This window comes from Coffea arabica, chromosome 2e (assembly GCF_036785885.1).
Source record: "Coffea arabica cultivar ET-39 chromosome 2e, Coffea Arabica ET-39 HiFi, whole genome shotgun sequence".
Classification (NCBI taxonomy): domain Eukaryota; kingdom Viridiplantae; phylum Streptophyta; class Magnoliopsida; order Gentianales; family Rubiaceae; genus Coffea; species Coffea arabica.
The window spans coordinates 72,697,929-72,724,948 of NC_092313.1; the positions used below are offsets into that span (position 1 = coordinate 72,697,929).

The window sequence follows — 27,020 nt, forward strand, 5'->3', positions numbered from 1 at the left end:
GACAAACTGAATTTATGAGGGAATTTTTCTGTGCCAAAATCTTGACCGCGGTTGCAGGTGCAATCTAACATCAAAACGCATTTGAATAGCTTGTAGTTAATTTAACGGGAGTGGGATGTCCCGACCAGAGCTATTTGCTATTTGCTATTTGCTTTGTTTTCGTATCGTTTTCTTCAACTGGATTACCCACTAGAAAAATTTCATCTCTTTATATCATATCAAGAAAAGTGATGATCACTGAAAGCAAAAAAAGAAACTTTATTTCGCAAGTGTTTCTTTAACTATCGAAGAAGGATTTGAAACTTTTTAGCACTAGCTCCCCTTTCATATCTTTTGGCCTATTTTGATGAAAGATGCATGCAACGTATGTTAAGGAAGTTTCTGTTGCAAACTCTATATATTTATCCACGCCATGCTTAAGCCTTTCTGAAACACTTAAAAAAAGAACTTAGTAAGGTATATTTCAAGCTTCAAAGGTCATATTTCTCCTTCGTCTGCTCGAATAACATCCACAAACATGCGTTTCCCGAACAGCACATTGCATGTTGAATATGAATACCATGTATTAGGGAAAAACAAAACCTGTTAATAGTTGCATTTACTTTATAAGTTTTACTTCGTAATTTTCTTTTGGATCTCGTATGCAACTTTTAACGGGAAGTATGGATCCATGTCCAAGGCTAGTTGATGATGAATGTGAGCATGGTGGGCGAGCCCGCAACCCTAGCCTAAGATGTATATATGACATCTTTTACTTGTGGTCATAAAGGGCATGCAATCAATAGATTCAGTACGAATCACAGATGCATCAATAAATGGGCATATATGCCACAACATGAAAGAGAAAAAGCTGACCGTTAAGGTTAAATTCTCCTGTACTAGATTCCTTTTCTTTCCAAATAACGCATGTCTCCAGCAAATGTTCCATTCTATGGGGCATGCTTCCGCATAGAAATATAATATTGGATGCTCTTAACCTAGCCAAATAAAGGAAAAAGAGTTGAGAGGTGAGATCAACCATGCTACAAAAGCCAGCACAAATGAAAACAGAAAACCACAACTATCATGAAAGCAGACTAGGGACATAAGATTAAGTTTCCCATAAAGACAAGCTACCAATTTACAGCTGAAGTCTTATCATCTATCCTTCCAACTAGGAATCAAAACATAGACAACAACACCAAAACGCTAAAACCACTTTCTACGGAGAATTTACCACTGGGCTAATGTCTAGACTAGCTGCAACTACTGCACCCAAGTCAATGCCTGAAGAAGTTGACTAGATCAAACTCCCATCAGATCTACCTGAACCTGCCTCGCTTTGGGGCACTGCTACTTGGACCAGCTCTTGACTTGCCATAACCCTTCATCTTCCTTCTGCGTCTCTCATCATCACTGTCTGATTCATCCCCTTTCTCCCTATCTGCATTGCTTGCCTCCCTCTCCAACTCTTCCCAAGTCTTTCCCCTCTCTTCCTCTGACTCTTCCTCCTCTTCCTCTTCATCAGATTCAACGAGTGATTCACTGTCAGAATCTTCATCTTCTGACTCAGATTCAGGCTCAACATCTGATGGCTCATAACCAACATCTGACTCCTCAGATTGATCAGACTCTGAGTCAGAAACTTCCAGGTTCAGAAACTCCCAGCCACCATTGTCTATGAAGCCCTGAGGGTCATCAATGATGTTTTTCAGTATATTAGGCCAATTAAGATTCAGCTTGCTCTCATAGTACTTCAGGTCTGTGGTGTCCAGCCATTCCTTGATGCCATCAAGTGCTGTGCAAGGAATCGAGTCTATCTTTGCTACTGCACGCTTGAAGTCTTTGAAAACAATTGCCATATCAAAATTTTTCTGCCCAAGACCCACTCTTTCTAAGTTCACGATCTCAATCTCACTAAGGGTAACAACAAAGAAAGGAGTCTCTATCAGCTCAACCAAACAGCTTGAAGTTGGAATAATGAAAGTTGAGGATTTATTATGCACTCCATAGAATCCTAGTTCTCGCAGAGGTTGATCAAACTCGAGGTCAAGCCCTTTAAACTGAGGTTGCCCCCAGAGATCATTCACACGGTTGACAAAATTCTGAAAGTCCATGTTGATTTTGTTTTTGCGATCTCTCTCCCTCTGTTCTTCTTCAATCTCGTCTGGATCATAGGCAGATCTCTTTCCGCCCCCAAGTGTTTGGACCACGTCCATCACCTCAGTATAAAACTGAACATCCTTGGTTTTCTTATTTCCCACCATTATGTGATTGTGAAGATGAAAGTGAACAAGGGTAATCATCTCCTTCTCAGCAGGCTGGAAGAAAGCATGCTTGATATTACCATACATAACGTCAACCTTCTCATCTTGCCTCGAGGTTGAATACCTGAAATATTCAGTTCAGGTTCAGACAAACAGTTATAGCATGCTGTGCAGCCAAGAGGAAAAGTGGGCAGAGGAAAGGAGAAATATACCTGAAACCGTTAACATGAGCTTCAAGTGTACCAGTCAGCTTCCTTCCACGACCACCAAAAACAGGACGAATCCACAATTCAGACAACCTCAAAGGCTTAAATTTGTTTCCAGCAAGTACTAGCTTCTCCTGAGTAACCAGTGTTGCCCTCTCAGCTCTTTCAGACTCCCTTGCAACAACATTTCGCCTAAGTGTTTTGATCTGCTGCACCACTTCACTGATGTGCCTAGGATCCTTAGAACGGAATGAAACCTCCTTCAAGTATATAGCTCCCTGATTTTTCAGTGTGTTAGCATCATGAGGATTGAAAGGAGTACCAGGCACGTTAAAAATTATGCGGATATAGCAATTCCTATTAGTATCCTGCTGGCTGGAGACTGTTTTCACAGTAGCAACATGGAAAGGCACCATGATACCATATATAGGCACAAGAACAGCCTCGTGCTTTTGGTCGACTTGTATCATCATCTCTCTGGGTGGTGGCAAATCATTTACACTCTTGTATGCAATCAGCTCACTGGAGGTCTTGACAGATGTCCGGTTGTTTCCAGTGACTGAATCTCCACCAGCAAGGCGACGAGCAGTTTCTTCATTTTTCTGCCGCGCAAGTTCAGCCTGGTGCTGCTTCCGGAGTTCTTCCTTTGACATCTCCTGGTTGTCTGACCGTAGCGTTGCTTTCGAATATTCCTTGGCAGTAGAGTCAACCTTCACTTTTGGCTCTTCTTCTTCTTCTTCTTCGCCTTCATTAAAAGAGTAAGCAACATCCCTAACATCTTTAGAGCTCAACTGGGTCACCACATCACGACCATCATTTGTGACAATAACTGTATCAGCAACCAACAGCGAAAAATTTTGACCCTTTGGATTGGCCGATTCAGTTTGCAAATTCTGAAATCCAAGCGACACATTGAAAGCCATCCCTGCTTTGAGCAATCGATCATTTTTCACATTCAAAGTCAACCCTGACTCACGAAACTCTAGCCCAATACCTGTCCCAGCAGATTTAGTCAGGTTGGGCAACAATTGAGGAGCATTCTCTTTTACAACTGCAACGGCTGCCTGATAGACAGCACCGACTTGATTCCCAGGCTTCAGTGCTCCAACTGCTGCTTCATGGGCTTTTATAAGAACTTGATAAGCTTTCATTTGCATTGTGTTTGCATCAATAAGAAACGTCCTTGCAATATTGGAACAATAGCTGTTATAGCGTGACCCAATAGCACAGATGATCACACTGGTTGAATCATAAAAGAGATCATCATCATTGCTTGAAGCACTAGGTCTGAGATCAAAACTCCCACCACTCTGGAAAATAGGAGGGTAGCAAATATCCACATTCTCAGCTTTCAGCTTCACCTTGATTTTAGCAGGATCCAAAATAGCCCTTTCTGTGTCTTCCATCAATGCTGAGTGAGTAATTTTCTTTTCATCATCTATGACCTTCTCAAGTCTTGGCACAACAAAGCTCTTCATTACAGAAGCAGTCAAGTACGCAGCTTTCTTGACATAAGTTATCTCATTCTGGTCCTTGACAGCAAAAAGATCAGATAATCCATTACTTATGTCACACAGCCGGAAATCAGAGCTTTTTAACTTATCAGCCCATTTTTCCAAAAGCGCCCCTTCAGGAACCTCTCTCACAATGTGTCCCACAGTGGGGGTGTTGCGACTGTCAGACTTTGCTTGTGAACGCATGGCACGGAGAACAGAATCCATTTGGGTGGTCCCATCATCACCTTTCTGCTTAACATGAATGATGACATCCATGTCAAAAGAATCTTTAGCAGATCCTTTCACAGTTTCAAGTAAACTAGCCTTCTTCTGGCTGCATAAGAAGTGGATCTGTTTGCCTCCAAAAACCATGATTGTCTCTGGAAATTCATATCCAAGAAGCCAAATATTCAGGGTGGAAGACTTTAAGTAACGCAGATCTTCAGAAGGTGGTGGTGTGGCAATTGCAAACACATCAGCAGATCCCCACAGCTCATCTCTGTGTTCCTTCCAGTGCGAATAGAGGGCCTGCAACCTTTTGGAGAAGGTGTCCAGATCTATAGCATATGGAGCTCCACCACCTGCATTCCCATTAGCAGGTGGACCACTATCATTACGCTGCTCTGCCATGATGCATCCACCACTGCCCTGCAAACAAAAGGTTATGAATGGAAAGATGCAAAAGAATTTAAAGATGTTACAGAATCTCTTCTAGTCAATGGTAAATAACTCACATAATATGCATCTATGCAACAATGTGATGACAACAATTGTTCAAAAAGGCGATCACAAACAGATGCTAAAGGAAAATATCGACTAACAAACCACATACCAACCTTTATTTTTTATCTTTTTTTTTTTTAATAACTTGCATGCTAATCTGGAAGTGTTAACCTGTGCTTCTGTGGGCTGGGGTGTCTACTAAAAGCAAAGGAGCTATCTAAAAATCTATGCACAAGCCATCAATAGATGCATGATTTTCTGTGAATGAGTGTGAAAGAGAATATAGGTGGGTCTATGTAGATGCGGGGGTTGGATGAAGGTGACTGTGGGGCTTGCATGGGGGTCGAGGATTGAGAAAAAACTAGGCTTAGAGGAAATGATCAAGGATGCCCCCAAACAACAACAAACTCCGACACAAAATCTCCGAATATGGAAACTCAGACAAGTTTCAATAAAAGTTTCTCTTTTTTTTTTAACCCTAAGAAAAATTAGTTTTTTCGTAAGTAAAACCAACGAGGGAATCCACCAGAACAACTTCAATCTATCAAAATAAAACAGATTTTAATCGCCCATCTTTAAGCAAAAAGAACTGTTTTAATCTAAATTTCAAAAATTAAATGAATTTAGGCTTTCCAGATTTAATAAATAGTAATAGGAAACCCCAAAATAAAGTTAAATTCAAGCACATTAGCGTTCCCACAATCCCAAACACAAAAACCCCCCAAATCAAAAAAGAAAGTTTTGATCCCCAAATAAGCCCAATTAGGGTTTCAATTAAGTTAAAAAGCCATAAAAAGTAAAGAACCTATTCAACCAGCCCTAGAAATGAAACATAAACAGATTAATACAACTGAAATGACTCACCCTTTGATTGAAGAAAGAGCGAATCAAACAACCCGGATGAAGTTTTACGCTTCAGCCGCCGCCTGGATTTCGGTTTTGACCTAGCGGCGGAATGTAGCAACTAGGGTTAGGGTTGCAAAGCCACGGAGTTAATTTACACTAATTTTATCGCTAACACGTTATCAGTTTGAGTGGGGAAGCTAAGAAGATCAAACGCATCGAGTTTTTCCAAAAAATTTTGAAGATTGAAGAGAGAAACGAAGAACAAAGGATGAATTCTTCGTCGAGAGAGCTCAAAGAACGAATTCGGGGAGAGGATTTTTGGAGAGCATGCGAGAAAGAGAGCCAAGGTCGAGAGAGTGAATTTTGGGTTTGAGAGGAGTGAATGAATTATAGTAATTTGATTTTCAGGCTTTCCGAGATATTTATAGTTGGGTGAGTTGTGAATCACGGCAAGGAGTTTCTGATAATTACTCCAAATGCCACCGATTTTCGAACCAAATGACGAGTGTGTCCCGTGGACCATGAGGTAATTTGCGGTGGGGGAACGTACGGGTGTGGTTTCCGAGGGGTATTTTGATAATTTCAATTTTATTAAAAGTTAAGGGTATTTGGATAAATGCGTTCAAGGAGGGTAGTTTTGGGGTTTTCCGCTCACATGTGGGGACAGTGGACCATATGGGGAACACGACGTCGTTTTGTGCAGGGAGAGTGAAGCTGCCGTTTTCTTCTCTGCTTACCCTTTTATTATCTTTTCCGTGAAAATGGCGGGAAGCAAGGCTTTATTTTTCGGGGAGTTTAAGGCCCTGGCGGGAAATTATCGGGTGTGCTCATGGTGTCCATGTCTTAATAAACATCATCATTTACATCTTTGTCATTATTTTCAACCTATATATTGGATTATAAGGTTTTAAGTTGGGGAAAGTTTAGGTTTGGTTTGGTCCTAATAATTTATTTAGGAAAAAAGTGATTAACGACGCGAAAAGATATTAATTATAAACCTTTTTTTCTTTATTATTGTATTTCCTTTAATTTGTTTCATGTCACTTATGATTATACGTACATTACTCTTTTACTTTGTTCAATCTAAAATTCTAAGTTCATTTAGTTTATTTCTCTAAGTTCATTTATGAGTTCATTTGATTGCTTAAAAAAGTATTATTTTGTATAGTCTTTTGCGTGTTCTTGTTTTTCCTTTAATTTCATCTTATGTCTGTTATGGATTTACATACTTAACTTCTTTTTACTTGTTATATCTAAAACATTAGGTTCGTTTAGTTTCTTCAAAACTATTACTCATAAAAATTTATATGTAATCGTGCTGTCCGTTTTTAATCTATCTTATTCCTGTTATGGATTTACATATTTTAACTCTTTTCATTTGTTGATTCTGGAACACTAAATTCATTTCATGTTCACGGTCGATCATTAGGCTATTTTATCTACGAGCAATGTGTGGTGAATCTTACGTCCTAATATCACATTGAAATGTAGCAAGAAATGTATAACAATGAGAAATAAATGCAATTCCACTTTTCACATATATATTCTTTAACAAGATATGCCGTTCCCTTTTTTTTTTTTGGGCTTTTTCATGACATGAAGAAAGCATGTTGGTTGTGATTAATTTCCTTTATTAGATAATTAAGTTTTTGGCTTTTCGTCATGATTTATATAAGTCGAGTCTCAATATCTTGGACTTGTATGCCCCGGCGCTGTCTATTGAAGTCCTCCCATAGGCAAATTTTGTGTACCCTATAAGGTAAGTCTCATGATGTATTTGGTGTAATATCTATCCTTAATTACTGCAAGAAAGGGACTAGTAGATTTCTTTGTCTAATACAAGGTAAGTAAATGATGGGATCCAATTTTAGAATGGATGAATTAGTCGAATTGCATTTGGATAACTTTTACAAGCACCCTGGCACCACTGACTACTGTTTTAAAGCAATGGATGTAAAATTTTATTACTTATTAAAAAAGCTAAAAGTTGAACATTGAAATCTAAAATCGACACATTGATTTTGTTAAACCTTTAAGCTGCCAATTTATTGTAATATCAGTGTCTCAATGAGAGTTTGTCTTAGTAATTCGTTTTGATTTATATTGTTAAGTTTGTAGCCAAAATTATGTCCTACATAGCTCACTAGACATGACGTATACTATTATTAGAACATGTTTTACTCGCTCTATTTGTTTTGGGGAAGGGTGGGAGGGATGCTTTTGAGTTTGTATCTGGTCAAATAAGTATTAGTATCGAAGAAAATCAACATTTTTTTAGTTGAAAAAGTTGCAGATGTAGATCCAAATGATGCTCAATCCAATGATTTTTTTGACAAATTAGTCATCAAGTTGTTAAACACAGAATGAACTATTATCTTGTCACTCTTAAAGCTTAGTAGTATAATTGTGGACTTTCTCAACGGGTAACTGAGAATCTCTATAGGATTTTTCTTGTCTGTATCAATTGAACTACGCCCTACTAGAACATTGACATGGCGAGTACGTTCGAAGTTTTGGGGAAATTGAGCACCATTTTTGTAGAAATAAAGAAACCCTCTGCAGAAAGTAATTTATCTGGTTAACAATGACCTAATATGAATGAGTAGCACTTTCACTATTCTAGTATTCTTGGAACAAACATACCAAGTAGGCCTGGTTTTGGATGCTCCCAACTTCTGTGCATATATAAGATAAACACTTCTGCTCATAATTAGAAAGTGTATCTTGTCTGGTTAATGTTCTTAAAAGGAAGAGAGAAAACATAAAAAAGAATGATACTCTTACCCCGTTTGGATTGCCATTTTAGGAGTTTTTATTTAAAAAAAAAAATGTAATGTAGCGATTTAATATATGTAAGGTAAAAAAAAGTAATTAAAAAATATATTTATGAAAAACGTAAAAATTTTTCTACATAAAATCACAATCCAAATAGCCATTCTATGGCTCTATGTTGCCATGCAGATAAAGGCAGACCTCTTTTTCTTACATGATTTTTAATTTTCTACTACTTTAGCAACATATGGAAGTAAATAGGGATTAAATGGCATATTTAACCTAAAAAATTTGTAGGTGTGAATGACTATTACAAGACTAAACCACATGAAGTTCTTTTCTTCAGTTAGTAGACCATGTCAACTGATGAATGGTAAAGCTATAGTGTTTTGTAGTAAGGTGTTTGGAGAGTCATGAAGGGGATTTATGACCAAAATTTTATTTACTTGAAATAGTGATCAGTCAATTAAAATAGAGAAAGAAAAGAAAAACATTGATACCTAAAAAATTTAGGTTGAATTACTGGCCTTTGGACCGGTGGCCACCATTAAGCTATTAAGGATTGGCCACCATCATACCTTGCCTCCCACCAATTACTATAGTATGTGGCTCTCCAACAAATCCAGACGGGTGTGTAGTGCACCCGTCTAGTTCGATGGTGGTTCAGTCCCCGTCGGTCTCTTCATAGGTTTAGTTGGGTTCCCCCTAGAATAGGTTAGAGTAGAAGTAGGTATAGGTGTAGAGTAAACTATTATCGATTGTCGAAAAAAAAGCCTAGAAAATTAGGTTGGACTGTGCCACATCTTGTTAACTTTTGTCAAATGAACTATGCTTTTGCACAATTTAAGGGGAAGCACTATGCTTTTGCACAATTTAAGGGTAAGCAGAAGAATCAAATAATACCTTGGCCTTTCAAATTTCTAGTAAAATTCCTGATAGATTCAAAGCTATATCAATTAAATCATTCAAACATTCATCATCAAATAGTACCATTTAAAACCCTTTGTCATAAAGTTTTTTTTTCCAAAGAAAATCTCAAATATATCTTGAAATCATCTTTCTCATCATCAGCATGATAAAATGCAAAACCCCAAACAAATATAGAAAGATAATTACATATAAGTAAACCCCAAACAAAAAATAGAAAGATATATATATATATATATATATATATATAAGGAATCCTCAATATTAAACATGAATTAAAAAAAAAAGTTTTAGAAAGAAAGATAAGAGTCACGAGACAGCATACCCATAACCGTTATCCAACAAACATCCTCATTGCTGAAGTCGCCCAACTACCTTAGTACCGACTCAGTGCCAACCCTTCTCCTTTTCCTCCTCTTTTGCTCCTAATTTTTATTGTATCATCGATCCACCTGCCCATTCTTCTCTTTAAAGCCAATAATTCTATCTCTCCTATCCGATCAGATCTCTTTCGTTTATCCTCTCGTGGAAAGAGTCTTGATAGCTGGTAATATATCACTACTACTGTACTTCAATATTTCTTTGAGTATAGCTGAGTGGAAAATATAAGACTTGGGTTTTTCTGGGATTTTTTTTCTTGAGTGCATAATTGGATAAAAAGAAGGGAAAACAATGGCAAGAAAGAAGATCAGAGAGTATGATTCAAAGAGACTTCTAAAGGAGAATTTGAAAAGACTTGCTGGCATTGACCTGCAGATCTGCTCTGCTCAAGTAATCCCGTTTTCTATCTTCTGCATTATCCAATCCCCTTCTTTGTATTTAATATGATTACTGTTCACGTTATCTGATGAATTTGAATAGAGTTCTTGAGTTTTTGTGGCTTTGATTTTGTGCTATAGGCTTTAGATACGTTAATTGCATTTGGGACTGTGATTTTCTTGATTGGAGTTTAATATAGTAGTTTTCTATTGTTTGAATTGGAATCTTTACAGTTGGACATTGAATTTTGTGTTTTTCCTTCTATTTGCTAAATGTTGGAAGTTCTCTTTATTGTATTTCAGTTGCCAAAGGGTAAATGATTAAAAAGAGCCAATACTACCTGGGACTGCAATCATACTGTTAGATTGTATCTGAGTCACTGTTATAACTCCTCTTAAAGAGGCCAGCTTTGTCACCTTTGTAGGAGATTTGCTTCTGTTTGACGCAACGATTGAAAAGTATTAGTAAAAAAAAATGACAACCTGAACCTTATCATGTAAGTTTTTTGAAGAATCACTTCTGGAATACAAAGTTGAAAAGCATTAATCTACTTGGAGAAAGAGTTAAATGGTGTAAAGCAATGAAAAGGAAAGTTCTATGATCAGAAAAATGCTACTTTGCGGAATTATGATTAAAATGAATAAGTGAGGAAAATGGAGTTGACATCCTTTTGAAATGAGTAGAAAAGACCTAGAATTTGTCAAGTCTAGTCATTTCAAAACCTGGAAAATGTCAGTTCAATTCAAGTTACTGCTTCGCAATATCAATCTTGTCAAGGGTCATTATGTTCCATTACTTTCTCTGTCGCTTACCCATGTGAAGAAGCAACAGGTGAAAAGGGGATGCCAAATATAAAGGCTCTAAGGATGCTCCACCAAGTAGCCGTAATAAGTGGTTCAGTTGGCTTGGTAAACTTACATAAATAACACTAGATGAAATGACATATTTTTCATGTATTTCTAGTCTTCTCCTTGGGAACCTGCTGTATGGCACATCATTTTTGGCTTTCTCTTTATGAAAACATTCAGCTGTGATCTACAGTATACATGTTTATTGACGCTTTCTCTTGACGATGCTCTTTGTACTAAAGAGTCACTTATTTTATGGAAAATCTTAAAACTGCTTGTAGGTGAATGAATCTACGGATTTCACGGAGTTGACAAACAAAGAACCATGGCTTTCATCTACACAGTTGGTTGTTAAACCTGATATGTTGTTCGGGAAGCGTGGTAAGAGTGGGTTGGTAGCTTTGAATTTGGATCTAGCACAAGTTGCTGAGTTTGTAAAAGCTCGCCTTGGTGTGGAGGTAACCAAGGAATTGGATTTTCATTTACTTCTGACGTTGTCGTTTGTGCTACTAATGCATGCATTTGATGACTTCTAGGTTGAGATGGGTGGTTGCAAGGCACCTATTACAACCTTCATTGTTGAACCATTTGTTCCCCATGACCAAGAATATTACCTCTCCATAGTTTCTGAAAGGTTAGGCAGTACCATTAGCTTTTCAGAATGTGGAGGTATTGAAATTGAAGAGAATTGGGACAAGGTGAAAATTTACCAAATTCTTGTGCTATGAATTAGAAGATTCTGGAGAATTGCTGTTGCACGTATGTCATGATAATTGGATTATCTTAGGGAAACTGATGATAATAAATAAGTTTCCTATGTTACAGGTTAAGACAATCTTTCTTCCAACTGAAAAACCTATGACAACGGAGGCATGTGCTCCACTGATTGCTACACTTCCTTTGGAGGTATGAACCATAAGTTCTTCCCTTTGCCTCTGTTGGGAATGAACACTTGACCAGTTATCTTTCGCTGAAGATTAAAAGAAATATATTGTTATACCCTGAGTTTTTTCAAGCAAAAGTTGTTTAGGAAAATAACCAATGAAGAAGAAGAGGAGGGCATTCATGCCTTCTTTGGCCTTATTGAACTGATCAAATTTTCTGGCTTCCTTCACAATCTAGTTTCCCTTTATTGAATTTAGGTGAATGGATGACTTGTAGACTGTTATAAACATGACTGAAAGTTGACGTGCCTTGTCTTTATATTTTGGATGAGTCAGGCTTATGGTTTGAATTAGAATAGTGGTTGTTCTTTCTGTGCCCTAAGTTGGGGAAATATACAAGGCTCCAGGTGTTATTTTCCCTAATTATTGCACATTTCTGTCACAAACTTGCATCGGATGAGTGAGAAGTTTTGTTTGTTACAACTACCATAACTCATTGTTGGCTTTCTCGAAACTGTTGGATTTTCCAGAGTGTACAACCAGTCTACTGATTGGAGTTAGGAGTCTAATGTATGACATAAAAGTGTGTAGTGGCTAGTTGGAAGTAACTGGTAATAGTAGAGAATGCTAGGTTCTGGCTATGGATTGCCTTTTACTACCTTTGCACGTTGATGAATGTGGAATAGAAAGCCCATGCATTTTACCTAAACAAGGTCAAAGAACCTATTTTTACAAATGTGGTCCCGCATAAATCTTTACTTTCGTGTTCAAGAGACAAATGCCAATAGGTCTTCTAGTTATGTGGTCTATCGGGTTTAGTAAATCTAATGCATGATTTGCAACTCCTCCATGTATAATCCCAAAAGGTGGAAAGATGTATCATCCAGTCTGCTTATTGGTTGCACATGCTCATGTTCATTCTCGAACATTTTAATGTTTTTTTCTTTTATATTTCTTGTTTAATCTCCGGAGTATCTGGCTGAATTTTAGAAATTATCTGACTCAGGTACGAGGGAAGATTGGGGACTTTATAATGGGCGTATTTTCTGTATTTCAAGGTATGCAGTGTCCAGTAATGACAGTATACTTGGCATTTCCAAATCTGTTATTGATAATCGTTTAATGTAGATGATCTAGGTTCTTTCCATCTATAGCTGTACTGCTCCGAGTATTGTAATTTTGTGAAGATCCTAAATTTGTAAAGATAATATGATTGATCATCTCTGACTTCTTTAAGAAAAAGTTCCATCGTTTTTTTAATAGAGTAGTTAATGTACTTTTACAGTTTTGTTCTTTCTGCAAGATGAAAGAGTGTTAAGTTTATTATTTTTTTTCAGGTAGTGAGTGGCATGATTGTTTGCTAATTAAATTATTGAGATCATAAAGTTAGTGAACTTCTTTGTTTCTATATCTCCACAGATCTGGATTTCAGTTTCCTTGAGATGAATCCCTTTACATTGGTAAATGGGGAGCCATATCCATTGGACATGCGAGGAGAGTTGGACGACACTGCTGCTTTTAAGAACTTTAAGAAGTATGTCTTAAGAGTTTTATCATGTGGACATGAACTCTGAAGTTCCAACTGGAGATACTTTGCTGTTCGATATCTGATCCTGTTTTACTTTTGTGCTTTTAGGTGGGGTATGATAGAGTTCCCTCTTCCTTTTGGAAGGGTTTTGAGCTCAACTGAGAGCTTTGTTCACACATTGGATGAAAAAGTAAGTCGCATATCTTTCTGCTCATCCAAGCATATCACAGCGTCATTTTGTGTTTTATAAGGCTAATTTGTCTGATAAGGGCCATTATTGTGGTTGTGTAACTACATTTTTGTAGGGGTGAGCAAATTCGGTACGTACCGAATTCATACTCGAATTCAAATTCAATTTGTTAATTTGAAATCGGATATTTGGTAATTTGGTACAAAAGCGGTAATTACCGAATTCACCGAATTCTAATATGGTATGAAATAGGTAATGAGATTATGAATTTGGTAATAACCGATTTCGAATTCGTTTATAAAGAATTGGTTTAGTATTAGTATATACTACTAATATATTATTATATTATATAGGTAAATGCTATTAATAATAGTTAGTATATGGTATTATCATGTATTTATGATAATAATAATATATAATGATGTACAATATACTATTTCAGTATTTGTTAATTGTTTTTTACTATAATAATACAAATATACAACAATACATAACATAACTATAATACTTATTGTTTTATACATGACTCGAATTAGATAATAATTAATAAGTATAGGTATAATACATAACTATATTTAAGTATAACTATAATACTTATTATTTTAATTAGGCTGGAAACTGCAATTAAAGGATTCAGCAAAATTTTTTTTAAATGAATTCGGTTAAACCAAATTCATTACCGTTTCCGAATTCAAATTCGAAATTGAATGAATTCGGGTATCTCCAATTCAAATTTGAAAGCTGTTTAGATTTCTGTAAGTCCAATAACCGAATTTACTGAATTCATATAACCGAATTACCGAATATGCACCGTTTGCTCACCCCTACATTTTTGAAAGTTGTATTTTTCAAATGCTAATTGAATAACTGGTGGCTTGGAGACAAAAACAGCTTTTGCCCATCAAAACCACTAAACAGTCGAGGCATTCTGGAAGTTGAGGGCATACAGCTTAAAGTTGCAGTGTCATATCCATTGAAAGAAGAAATGGTGGGAAAAGAAAGGGAGCTTCTTGCCCTGAATTTTACTGCAGTTCACTGAAGTGAGACATTGAGTATCATTGCCAGATGAGACCAAGTTCACTATATAAACTTGCTTGTTTTTGAGCTAGATTCATTTGACCACACAATTTTTGTCTGTTTTGAGGAAACCGTCATTTTTTTGGGCTCATAATTTTCTTTGATGACTTGAGTTTGATTGTCATTGGAGCTACTTCATGGCAAAATGTGTTTGGTGGCTAATGTATTTTGTTGTTAACAATTGCAGACTAGCGCTTCTTTGAAGTTCACTGTTCTGAATCCTAAAGGACGCATCTGGACAATGGTGGCTGGTGGTGGTGCAAGTGTTATTTATGCTGATACAGTGAGTATTCAAACATATCCCAAATTGCTTACGACTCAACAAATGTTGCTGCTTAAAGGCAGTTCTTAGCTTTTGTGAATATCTCTCATTCATCTGTAGTAATTTTGTTTTCTGGTATGTCTAAAAATCTTTTATCTAGGTTGGAGACCTGGGATATGCATCAGAGCTTGGTAACTATGCAGAATACAGTGGAGCGCCAAATGAAGAGGAAGTTTTGCAATATGCTCGAGTAGTCATTGATGTAAGGAATTTAGTGTTTTGTCTTCAATGACATATCTATTATTTTTACCTTTTTTGTTTTCTCTCTTGCTTAACGAATAATCCATCTTAATACTGGTGCAGTGTGCAACAGCTAACCCTGACGGCCGTAAGAGAGGTCTACTTATTGGTGGTGGCATTGCAAATTTTACTGACGTTGCTGCTACTTTCAATGGGATTATTCGAGCTCTTAGGGAGAAGGTTTGGTTGACTTAGCTGCAGTCTAATCTTTTATTTTCTTCCATCATTCTTTGAATGATAAACTCTTCATTTCCTCATTCTCTTACTCTCTGTGAACTGGGTAGGAATCCAAGTTAAAGGCTGCCAGAATGCATATATATGTTCGAAGAGGTGGTCCTAACTATCAGACTGGCTTGGCGAAGATGCGTGCTTTGGGAGAGGAATTGGGAGTTCCCCTTGAGGTACGAGATTGTGAATTTCTTTTTTGATGTACCTGTTGCATGAAAGTATCGCATACAGAATGGAGCTTTCTTGTGGTAGGGGCCTAAAATGAGTTTAGCATTGCATCGTCAACAGTCAATATCTCATTTGAGTGCATTGTGAGATTGATCCTAATTTCCTTGTACCCAGGCAAATCTTCATGAATCTAAAGTTTGTCTTTTCTTGATCTATTGAATAGAACAGAACTTACTTATTCTTGTCAGGATGAAAACAAATCCTACTAGTGTTGCCTTGTCGTTTTAACTTTAGTTTTTCAATCATAGGCTTGAGTATATCCATTTTCACTCATTAAACGGCATAAAACTGGAAAAGAATGGTCTGGATGCTTTTTACTGTTTCGTATCTTAAATCATGTTCATTTTTTGACTGTAGGTTTATGGACCTGAGGCTACAATGACTGGGATTTGTAAGGAAGCGATTGAATGCATAATGTCTACAGCATAGTTTTGCAACTTCATGTGACAACATGCTTGTTCTTCTTTTACACACTTTTAGACAACCTGCGATAAGAAAGGACAAATGGATTTCTCATCCAGCTATGGCATTTGTTTTGCTTTCTTCCTTTGGCAACTGTGAATACTGGAATTGGACATCTTGAAATGTTTGGTGATCAATTGTATCTTTTTCGTTGGTATTCAAACTGGCAGCTTCGAGTAATAATTGCATGTAGGCAAGATTTAATGAAGGCTTGTTTTTGATTGCTCAATATGTGGATTATGAGTTTTCTAAGCTACAACTTTTCTTTTCCTGTTCTCGCATGTTTTTATTATTAGCTTTTTTTTTTAAGCTTATATCAAGCTGGGACAAAAAAAACCTAAAATGGTTAAAAGAGTGTGGCTTATTTGCCATCAGAAAATGGAAAAATCTTGATCGGTTAACGAAGCATAAAAATGCTTAACTAGAAATTTCCCCCCTCTTTCTTTCAATGCGGCATTGAAGTGGTTCCTTTCTACTTCGTTAGTGTTGATGATTTCGTTTTGCTTATGGATCTTCTGTTCTGTGAGTTGAGCTCGTTCGTGTTTGTATAATAAAAAAAACGACTATTCAGAATTGATTAGATTTAGTGTACTGTGGCCACAAAGAAACTCACCTTTTACTTGTCCTTTACCACCAGCTTGATGTTTGATTTAAGGCCAAAACTTGGGTTGATCCGATTTTCAAATAGTAAATAAGACTTTTTATTATTCCATCCCTCTCTAAATCCTTTCTAACTCCAACTATTAGATTCAGAATTCGAACTCGGAATCTAATAGTGAGGTAAATTCTAAAAACTCTTCCCTGATCACTGGGCCAACCCTAATGATTAACAGTGAATAACACTTGAGATCAACTTCGTGCGAAAAATTTCTGATATAAAAACTTAGCTTCAAATATCTAAATGATGTGAAAATGATTAGTATTGCAACATGAACAGATGTTTAAACGTGATATTGAAGTTCATTGGCAAAAGTTAACCATAAGAATGCAACTAGAACGTCTTCAATTTTCCTTGATGTAGATAGCTTTAAGTAGGGAGGACAAACATTATTCCAATACCTGTGGATTAAAACAGTCGCAATCTCCTCCCATAGCTTTGGTTCTTGACTGCAAACCTTTGATCCTTCCTCTCCTAGTTGCTACAATCATTACCAATAATACGTCGACAATCTTCGACAGTCAACTTTCAAATATTTGATCGGAAATATATCTTTCCGCATACTTCATGGGGAGTCAATCCATTATCGAATGGGTTTCACTTAACAAATCTTCAGCATCAATCCACTGTCGAATGGGTTTCTAACTTTGCAAAATTGATCAGGCTTTAAATTAATGGTTCATTGCTAAACATTGGTTGCAGCCTGCTTGTGAATTACAACTTCCATGTATATGTAATTTGATTACTATTAACTTTCAAAAATGATCTTGAATATATACCAATTATAGATCATTGAATAATAGTCATCTTCTGCAGCCTTCACACATCATTAATTGAAGAATCGCAGTTACAACAAACAGATCTAACTGATTAATTATCATTTGGCACAAGCCTCTGGAGTGGAGGATTCTGTTAAAATATAGATGCTCTAGAGTACTTCTGGCAATCCATATGTCTCAGTCTCAAACAAGAGAAGGTCCGCCTGCATTAATGTATATTGATGACATGCATGCATGCAAACAAAAGGATGTCATATGATATCGATCCATCTTATTCTCTTTCTAATATAATTCTTGTAAAGCTTCCTATGGGTATCTTTCTCTCAGAATCATTCAATCCGCTATGAAACTACTATCTATGTATAAAATTCTTCTAAGCATTAGTTGATCTCGGATGCATCTGCTTATATTTATAAGGGCAAATTACATTTTATCCCCCTGTGGTTTAGCGTTTTTTACATAATCCCCTTATAGTTTCAAAAACTATACATAACCCCCTCATGGTTTGGATAAAAGTGTCAAAGTGACGGAAATAGTCATTCGTAACGGAACTTCTAAAAATGTCGAAATTACCCTTATAAATACATGACACATTAATCCCTTATGATTTTTATATTTTACCATATAACCCCCTTATGGTTTAATACTTTACCATATAACCCTCTTATGGTTTTCAAAATATATATACACATAACCCCTCTTGGTTAATAAATAATTTTCAACTTTACATAAGGATATTTTTGACATTTTAGGTAACTCCATTAAGAATGATCATTCTTATGTCTTACAAAGCCTTAAAGTCATGACATTTATATAATATAAGCCCAATCTATGTAATAAAAAAAAAAAAAGTCTCTCATATTATTAGCATGGATGTTAGCCGAGTTGGTACTTTTTGAAAAATGTCCAGATGTCTCTCCCTATTTAATTACTTGAAATAATGAAACAGTCTAAGATATATATATATGTATATAATAACATCTTCTACTAACCACAAATTATCGAATAAATTAATTATTAAGCAACGTTTTTACAATAATGACAAGTAGTCCATTGTTTTGGACAACATGTAGTACTGCATCACTTGGGCAATGGTTGAAACTTGAAAGTAACGGTGACAGCTAATTAAGATATTTCACGTTAATTAATTACCATATAAAAATTCATAATAATAAAAAAGTTTGTCGGAAATAGCTGCACCCACCAATTAATCATTGCCGCAGACCGGCAGACAATAACTGGGTAGGAAAATGCCACAAGAAAGCGAGTCCATGTTGCCTAAACAAACATATAGTTGATTCATGTAGAAGATAAAAAGGTTTAATTAGTTCCATAAACAGGAATATACTTAGTGTCATTAGAACAGCCTGCAATAAATATGTTAATCCCTCAAAATTAATGATTAACATTTTACGCATCGGCAGTGCAGTGCTTTTTTACACTAACAGTTATGAATGCATGCGATATATGCATAATTTGAATTTTAAATTTGAATTCATATTATGTGATATGATCTAACTTGCTAGTATAAGAAAAGAATTGTATACCGACAGTGTATAAAAAAAACTTAATGAAAAATAAATCCTCATATGTTAAAAACAAAAAAGACATATACGTGGCAAACATGCATGTTTTGCATACGCTTTATTCATACTGTTTTTCTTTATGACTTTTTCTCTGATACAATAGTATCAAACATATTTTGCATACCTGATATAAACGCAAGGTAGTTCGGAAAATTTGGTACTTGACCTCTTCAATGCATGTAAGCTCAAACTTTTTTCGAAGCTCGAAATTGTAACGGGACAACAAAAATAATTAATTATCTGTGATGTATCTTAACACTGAGAGACTTGGAATCTTCCAACCTGAAGTTGTAAAAGCTTAATCATTCATACTTCATCCCATGGGGCCAAATGAGAAGTACAAAAGCTTGTGTACTAGCCATTAAGCCATAAGCGGCAATCTGGTGCAGCTAATTAAGTACATAAACTCAGATCAGTTGGTTCTCTCCACATTCAATCTGTAATCTCAATTACATTTGTCTAAGCAGATAATTAGAGTTCCTTCAAATCTCTTCTTTGTTGTTCATTTGTCATTGAGCAACAAAAAATGACTTCTTTGAAGTTGATGTTTTTCATGTTTTTCTTCTTCATCGTGTCTACATTGGCTACTGCTTCATCATCAGCGTATTTGGAAGTTGGTTTCTACACAAAGAGTTGTCCGTCGGCTGAAGCAATTGTGAGGAGAGCTGTGAAGAAAGCTGTATCATACAACCCCGGCATAGCGGCAGGCCTCATCAGAATGCACTTTCATGATTGTTTTGTTAGGGTATGATCACCCGATAATTCTCTTAATCCTCAAACTATATCTAGAATGCATGATAAATATGAACGAAAATCCTAGTAGGACTAACTACATTGGCGTAGGAAAATTTGTTAGGAGTAATTCGGACGTTTGATAAAGTTCATGGCTCGGATTTCAGCTAAAGGAAACCATAGATGGTTAGAAATAAGATTTGTGCTTATCTACCCCATGGACAAATCTATGGACATGACCATTACTATTTTTGACTACTCCTTCCTTCCAAAGTTTCCAACTTTTTAAGTACATTAAATAGTGTGTGATAGTCATGGTTGCTCGATTTCTTTCAACTTTGTCCTCTAAATTCAAATTTTGAGCAACATGCTACATGGTATCGTCAAATGGACAAGTAATAGGTACCAATTTTGGGAAAAAGCGAAATGCGAAATATGATACTTTAAATGGAACAGGTGAAATATTATTTACGTTAATGTGGTTGTACAAATTCCTATGCTGATAGTGTAACGAACAGAAATTGTTTCACACAAAAATAAGATGTATGATCAATGCTCTGATGTTGAAACTTCAAGTAATAATTTAACAAAAATTAACCTCGTCATCCGATAATCATCACTTTGCAGGGTTGTGATGCTTCAGTTCTCCTTGATTCAACACCAAAGAATCGTGCAGAGAAAGACCATCCAACTATTAACAAAAGCTTGCGCGGTTTTGAGGTGATTGATGAGGCAAAGGCTGAGATAGAAGCTGCATGTCCAAAAACAGTCTCATGCGCTGACATACTCACATTTGCAGCTCGTGATAGTGCCTTCCTAGTCGGAGGCATCAATTATGAAGTTCCAGCAGGTCGCCGTGATGGAAAAATATCCGAAATAGATGACCCCCTTGGCAATCTTCCAACAGGTTTTTTCAATGTCACACAACTTGAACATAACTTTGCAAGAAAAGGGCTTTCTACGGAAGACATGGTGACCCTTTCCGGGGCACATTCGATTGGATTGGCACGTTGTCCCTCGTTTTCGAACCGAATTTTCTCCTTCAACTCCACTCAATCACAAGATCCTTCACTGGCACCTCAATTTGCAGAACAGTTGAAAAAGAAGTGTCCCATCCAATCCAAGAAAGGAGCTAGTGGAGGTAACAGAATTACCAGTACTGCTGTGCCCCTGGATGTTCTTACACCAAACAGATTGGACAACAAGTACTACGTTAATTTGATCAATCATCGGGGTTTGCTGACATCTGACCAGACGCTAATGAGCAGTCCTGCAACAGCAAAGCTAGTCAAGAAATATGCCAAAAATGGTTCAGCATGGCCCCAGGAGTTTGCAGCTGCAATGGTGCGCATGGGTTCGATTGAAGTTCTCGCGGGTTACCATGGTGAGATCAGGACCAACTGTAGGGTTGTGAACTATAAGTAGCTGGCGAGATCAGGAGCAACTGCTTGTCAAGAACGATGAATCAATTAAGGCTCTTTATATCTTTGAAATGAAAAAAAAAAAAATACGTGGGATCCAATTTGGCTGCTAAATTAGATTTCTGGTTTGTGCCTTCGAAAGAAGGCCATAACATCATATGGTTGAGATTCTACAGTTGCGTTAGATATCCATCCCGTTGGTTTAAAATCACTAGCTAGTAAACATATTTGGTATTCATATATTGAACTAAGTAGAATGCTCCACTCGACGTTGTAGAATTTTGTGAAATTGTTATCACAAAGTTTCAAAATTTTATAGTAATTTGATTGTGAATTTTGTTCAAGTTTTAGTATTCTTTTTATACGTTGAGCCTATCTGGCGATACCACCGAATAAAAAAAGAAAATTAAGCTAACGTGCTCCCATCTTTTATACGTTGACAAGTTTTAAGAGGATTATTCTTGATCCAAGAGTTCAATATGTTAGAATAAGATCTTTATTTTAGTTTAACGGATGCTTCAAACCTCACAAAAAGAAAGAAAAAAGGAGAGGAAATAAAAGTAAAATCGAGAAGTTCACGGTGATTGTGGAGTTACCTTAGATTCTGGGTGTGTGTGTTTATTATCTATTGTTGAAAGAAGTTCACGGTGATGTGGTTAATGGCCCAAGATGTATGTAAGGCAAAATAGGAAACCTATCCCCCAAAATTTCCTTTTAAGAAGGTATTTATCTAAATAATCTATTTTTTGGAAATTTTAAAAATAATCCAAAATTTTGAATTCTTCTAAAAGTAGACGTTTTGTCATTTGAAAGAAGGACTTCAAGGTCACCATTTAAGGCTTTGTTTGAATTGAGAGATTTCCAAAAAAAAAAAAAAAATTCAATGCATTTTTCAATTATTTTTTTATTTCATATAAATCATATCGCTACACTATATTAATTTACAAAAGCTCAAAAAAACTTGCAATCGAAATAGAGCCTAAGATAGTGACTTCAAATTGTTTATTTTTAGTCCCAATCTCTTTTTAATTTGCTTGTGGTCAAATCACTTAAATTCGTCGTTTCAAATGATGACTTTAAAGTCATCATCCAGAAAGAAGACTTGAAGTCGCAATTTCAAATGACAGAATCTTTCTTTTGGAAAGAATTCAAAAGTTTGAACTAATTTTAGAATTTCCAATAAACATTGCAATTATTTCAGTAAAATGCCCTTGCATTTCTTTTTACACCTTGTCGGCCATTGCCGCCTTGACTCAAGCCCCCTACAATTCTGGTGGAAACTCTGCCGCCGTCCGGTGCAGCGAGGATTATTTAGTTTCCCGAATCTTTAAAATTGTTGCAATGCCTCCGGAGTCCAGTCCAAACAAATAACTAGATTGGGCTTATCTAACATGATGGACCATATAATTTTAGCATAAAGATCTTAAAACAGTAATTTGGGCCTTGGGGCTGGGCCTTGGCAGTTGGCAGGACAATAGAAACCAGTAGTGCTGTACCTTTTTTTTTTTTTTTTTTTTTTTTTTTCAATTTTATTTTGTCAGCTCGCGTTTATGTCTTCGGCACGACAAGTATCCAAATTCGTCCGAACAATGGATAAAAGAAACAAATACGTAAAACAGGGGATATACATATTATATATTCCCAAATTAAATTTTTATGCCGACAAAAGTCTTCGCTTAAATTTCCTGGCAGTTGTCGAAGATAAAGTAATTATTAATTTAATTTTGTCCTGACACTTTACTGTTGAGCATCATACTGAAATTCTTTTCGCTCTTTTTTCTTTTTTTTTAACGGAAAAAAGATTTATATTGTTCGCGCCGTCTTTTTTCATGCCGCAATATTTTTCCCCCAGACCAACTACTATCCTAACTTGTGGTGCTGCACTTAGGATTGGAAGATGAACTAAACTATTCATACTCGAATAGAGCTTTATTTATTAAGAATTTGTTGGAGTTCGATTTGTCAATTAATCAATCCAAACTTGAATAGTTTTATGTGTTCAATAACTTTCAAATTTGATAATAAAAAACTCATTTAAACTCGATTTAACAACTAAACAGATTGAACTTAAACAAAATTTCAAACTCGATAAAACAACTAAACAAGTTTGAATACCCTATTAGGTTCATTTACACCCTCAGCTGCAGCTACAAATGTATAAAAATTCAACAAAAGTAACCCGAAGGGGAAATGCACAGAAATAGAAGTTAAGATAGCAAATAATTAATTATCCAATCTTGGGTGAGAAAACGAAGGTGATGGAAGTTATATACGTGTCTTTATTCATGTATCGATTAGCTTCAAAAGTCGGCTCTTATAGCCATGGACACTAATTTTTCCACTTACTATAGGTCATAAAAAAATATATATATCAGGGGGCACATTTCAATTATCTTAGCCTGTTCTATAGCACTTTTTTTCTCAACATTAGGACTGCTCTGTTTTCCCAAAAAAAGGAAGAAAAACAAATTTCAAACTTTTAAAATACCTTTATAGGTTTACATCTCTAATTTACCCAATAATTATCATTAAAGCCTACATCAAAATACTTGCTTGATTCCTCATGCACCATTGATTTTGGAACTTGGTGCTTGGCCTGGTCTAACTCAATTTAATTCAGGTTCAAGAGCAACAATAGTACGAATAAAAAAAAAAATCCAAATTCATCATCTCTCTCCCAGCTATACATGGTTGTTGGAGTCACTTTTCCCTCCGTCAGCTATTCAATCAATCTTTGCCTTCTATTCCACAAGAAGCTGTACCTTTTTTCTTACGAAAATGAAAAGAAGTGGTGGGGAAAAATTGCTTTTATGGTTTATTTTTCTCATGCACTTTTATCGTTCATGAGTCTCCAATGACTGCTACTGTTGCTTCAGCATCACTGGAATTTGGTTTCTACCGAAACAGCTGCCCATTAGCTGAGACGATTGTAGGAAAAGCATTAAAGAAAGCTGTGTCTCTCAACCCCGGCTTGGGTGCTGGACTCGTTAGAATGCAATTTCATGATTGTTTTGTCAGGGTATTATTCTCTCATTCTCTGCAAACTTTTTCAAATGCACATAACTGTTTTATTCGTTGATGAACGGTTCGATGACAAGAATTTGTACTCCACCTCAATATAGGGTTTAGTTCGGAAAATTTCAGTTTTCATCCCTTAATTGTGTTAAACTTCATATTATACATCCAACATATTGGCTCTTCTATGTTCCGATTTGACAGCTTAGTTGGCCATCATATTTGAGAACTTGACATTTGAACTGGATGTATTACAAATATTTTTAGTGACTTTGATACTTAGTCTAGCTTTTAATACTATAGGAGAATTATATGAAAAATCGTTGAACTACAACAGAATTGAGTATAATTTACCCTAAAGAAAATGAGGGGACTAATACGTAACAAACACAAAGATGAGGGACAACACCATGTGATAAACCAGTAATAGTAAAAACTATAAAGATTTTTTTTTTTTGGCGTAACTATAGTAAAAACTTGAGGGAATACAATATGGTCTGCAAATTTTATTACAAGTAAAAACTTCACTTACAAAACATATTTTTAGTAGGGATGTAATCAAATTGAGTCAAACTTACAAGTAGTACACCACTCGAGTTCGATTCAAGTTTAAAAACTTGGATTTGAGTTTGAACTAGAACTTATATAGAGCACTTGAAAGTTGAGTTTGAACTTGATTTGATTTTGCATTACTCGAACTCAGCTTGAGCTTGATTTTATTTTGGATTGTGCTAATCTAGCCCAATGGAGCTTAATTCCAGTTCAATAGAGCCTAATCAAGTTTAAGAAATATAATTTTATATTTCATATAATTTTAAATAAGGGATAAAATAGACATTTCATACTTACAAATAAAAAATTAAAAAACACATATATATATATATATATATATATATATATGTGTGTGTGAAATTCAATGTGAAGTTCGACAAACCTTCGATCTTCACATATTAAATTCGAACTCGACTCGTCAAGTAGTTCGAACTGCTTGAACTCGGCCAATGCGAATCTGAGCTCTAGCTTCGACTGCACAAACTCGCGAGATATTTGATTAAAATCGATTCTGCCAGGCAAGTAATGTATTTGATCTCCTTCTGGCTCTCCCCTTGCTGCCTTTCCCCTCTCCCCTCTCCCCTGCCTTCTGTAACTGTTCTGCTTGGTAGAGTGGTCTTAATAATTATGCAAGCTGTCCGAATTGGGAAAATTTTGATCGAGTTAAGTCCTCTCTATATATTATTCGAAAGTATTACCCATGTCTGTAGTCCTGCAACTGCATTCAAATTTTGGGATTAAATAAAAATCCAGCACCATAGTTTAGAATAGCTAGCCAAAAATAGTAAAGAAAACGAGCACAATATTCAATTTCAAATCGGGAAGAAATATCTCTATCATCTTTTCGTGTAAATGTGGAGATTTCATTCAGTCGGTTTTGGGGACATATATATCTGCATATCTACATAATTTGGGGCCACTGGACCAAATGAACAGAATAACCATAGTTTATTAACACAAATAACCAACCTACCTGCTAGGACTTCATTGCCGGATATAATAATAAAATTAAAAGGTTTCATTCAATCACTTTAGGAGGGTTTCTCAATATCTTTTGGTGTAAACAAAAGATATTTAGGAGACATTATGATAGTCCTCAATCTGTGTCATGATTCACACTAGTTTTAGGAGACATTATTCAATGGCTGTACCCAATCTGAGTCGTGATTGTCATTGTATTCTAGAAACTTAGTGCAGAAAAATTATTGCTTGCAAGAACGAACTGATAAAATGCGATCAATATTAGTAGGTGTGGAGATAGCGGTCGATTAATTGTTAGAACAAATATTGTGCTAGGACGATGGTAAAACTGAGGCAGACATAACATTATAATGAAATTTCTACTTATATCTACTTCGAGCAGGCAAGAAAAAAAAAACCTCTATGTTTTTTACTAGGAGTGTGCAACTTCGGAAAAAATCGATTTATCATTCTGAATTTTCAAAGTCGGGTTTTCATTTTCGAAATATATGAATTTGGTTCGAATTCAGGATTATGTTTTGTCAAATCGGAAATTCCGATTTTGAATTCACAATGCAAAATCAGAAATCGAATACCTAATTCAATTTCAAATTCATGTGTGTTATATCTATTATATATATGTAATATAAATTTTATATTATATAATAATACATCTAACTATTAATTATATTATATAACAATACAATTATAAACTTATAGTATAAAAAAGTTAGCATTTAATTTAGCAAAACTTATATATGATTATAATACAAAAATTAGAATTCGGTGAAATCAGTTATTACCGAATTCCGAATTGAATTCAGAACAAATTCAAATGCAGAATTTGTGAAATCAAATATGAAATCGGTCGGATTTGCTAATGTTCAAATTTCTGAAAATTCCAAATTCAAAGTTCCGAATTATTGAATTCGATTTCCATGCACATTCTTATTCTTGACAAATCTCAAGAAAAAGAATGGAAAATGCCCGCACGGATACTGGTTGGGCATTGGCATCGTGCGAAGCGGTAAAACACGATGCTAGCTCCCACTGGCCATCTGCCTCCTGCAGAGATTGGAGATTCTCGGGCTTTTCAAATTTCATACTTATAATTACGTGATCACTTGAGAGTGATAATCCAGAACCTTGACAAGATGTTAAATGAAATGCACGTTTCCTATGAGATAAGTCTAGATTACTAAAGGGATAATTTAAATCTTCAATACGTGTCTTAAAATATAAGTCTAGATTATAGGAACCATGTCTGTAACTTCATCCAAATTAGACTACAGAGCTACACTAAAAGGGGTCTACCTCCTAAAACGTGATTCCCAT

General features: G+C 35.8%; 3 protein-coding genes across 3 annotated transcripts; 2 read left to right on the forward strand and 1 right to left on the reverse strand.

The window, feature by feature from the left end:
* Positions 1-1,061: 1,061 nt before the first annotated feature.
* LOC113733011 (FACT complex subunit SPT16-like) lies at positions 1,062-5,910 on the reverse strand. Its single transcript, XM_027259114.2, has 3 exons — positions 5,536-5,910; positions 2,459-4,596; positions 1,062-2,370 (listed from the first exon to the last, which is right to left on the reverse strand). The coding sequence occupies exons 2-3, from the start codon at positions 4,576-4,578 to the stop codon at positions 1,302-1,304; spliced, it is 3,189 nt and encodes a 1,062-aa protein (XP_027114915.1). The 5' UTR covers positions 4,579-4,596; positions 5,536-5,910; the 3' UTR covers positions 1,062-1,301.
* Positions 5,911-9,625: 3,715 nt separating this feature from the next.
* On the forward strand, positions 9,626-16,211 carry LOC113733013 (ATP-citrate synthase alpha chain protein 2). Its single transcript, XM_072081001.1, has 13 exons — positions 9,626-9,763; positions 9,859-9,987; positions 11,105-11,281; positions 11,360-11,521; positions 11,649-11,729; positions 12,714-12,765; positions 13,127-13,241; positions 13,344-13,425; positions 14,690-14,785; positions 14,925-15,026; positions 15,128-15,244; positions 15,349-15,465; positions 15,878-16,211. Exons 2-13 carry the CDS (start codon positions 9,889-9,891, stop codon positions 15,947-15,949), a joined length of 1,272 nt encoding a protein of 423 aa, XP_071937102.1. The 5' UTR covers positions 9,626-9,763; positions 9,859-9,888; the 3' UTR covers positions 15,950-16,211.
* Positions 16,212-19,434: 3,223 nt separating this feature from the next.
* Positions 19,435-21,502, forward strand: LOC113729468 (peroxidase 5-like). The gene is made up of 2 exons (XM_027253761.2): positions 19,435-19,750; positions 20,365-21,502. Exons 1-2 carry the CDS (start codon positions 19,532-19,534, stop codon positions 21,160-21,162), a joined length of 1,017 nt encoding a protein of 338 aa, XP_027109562.1. The 5' UTR covers positions 19,435-19,531; the 3' UTR covers positions 21,163-21,502.
* The last annotated feature ends 5,518 nt before the right edge of the window (positions 21,503-27,020 follow it).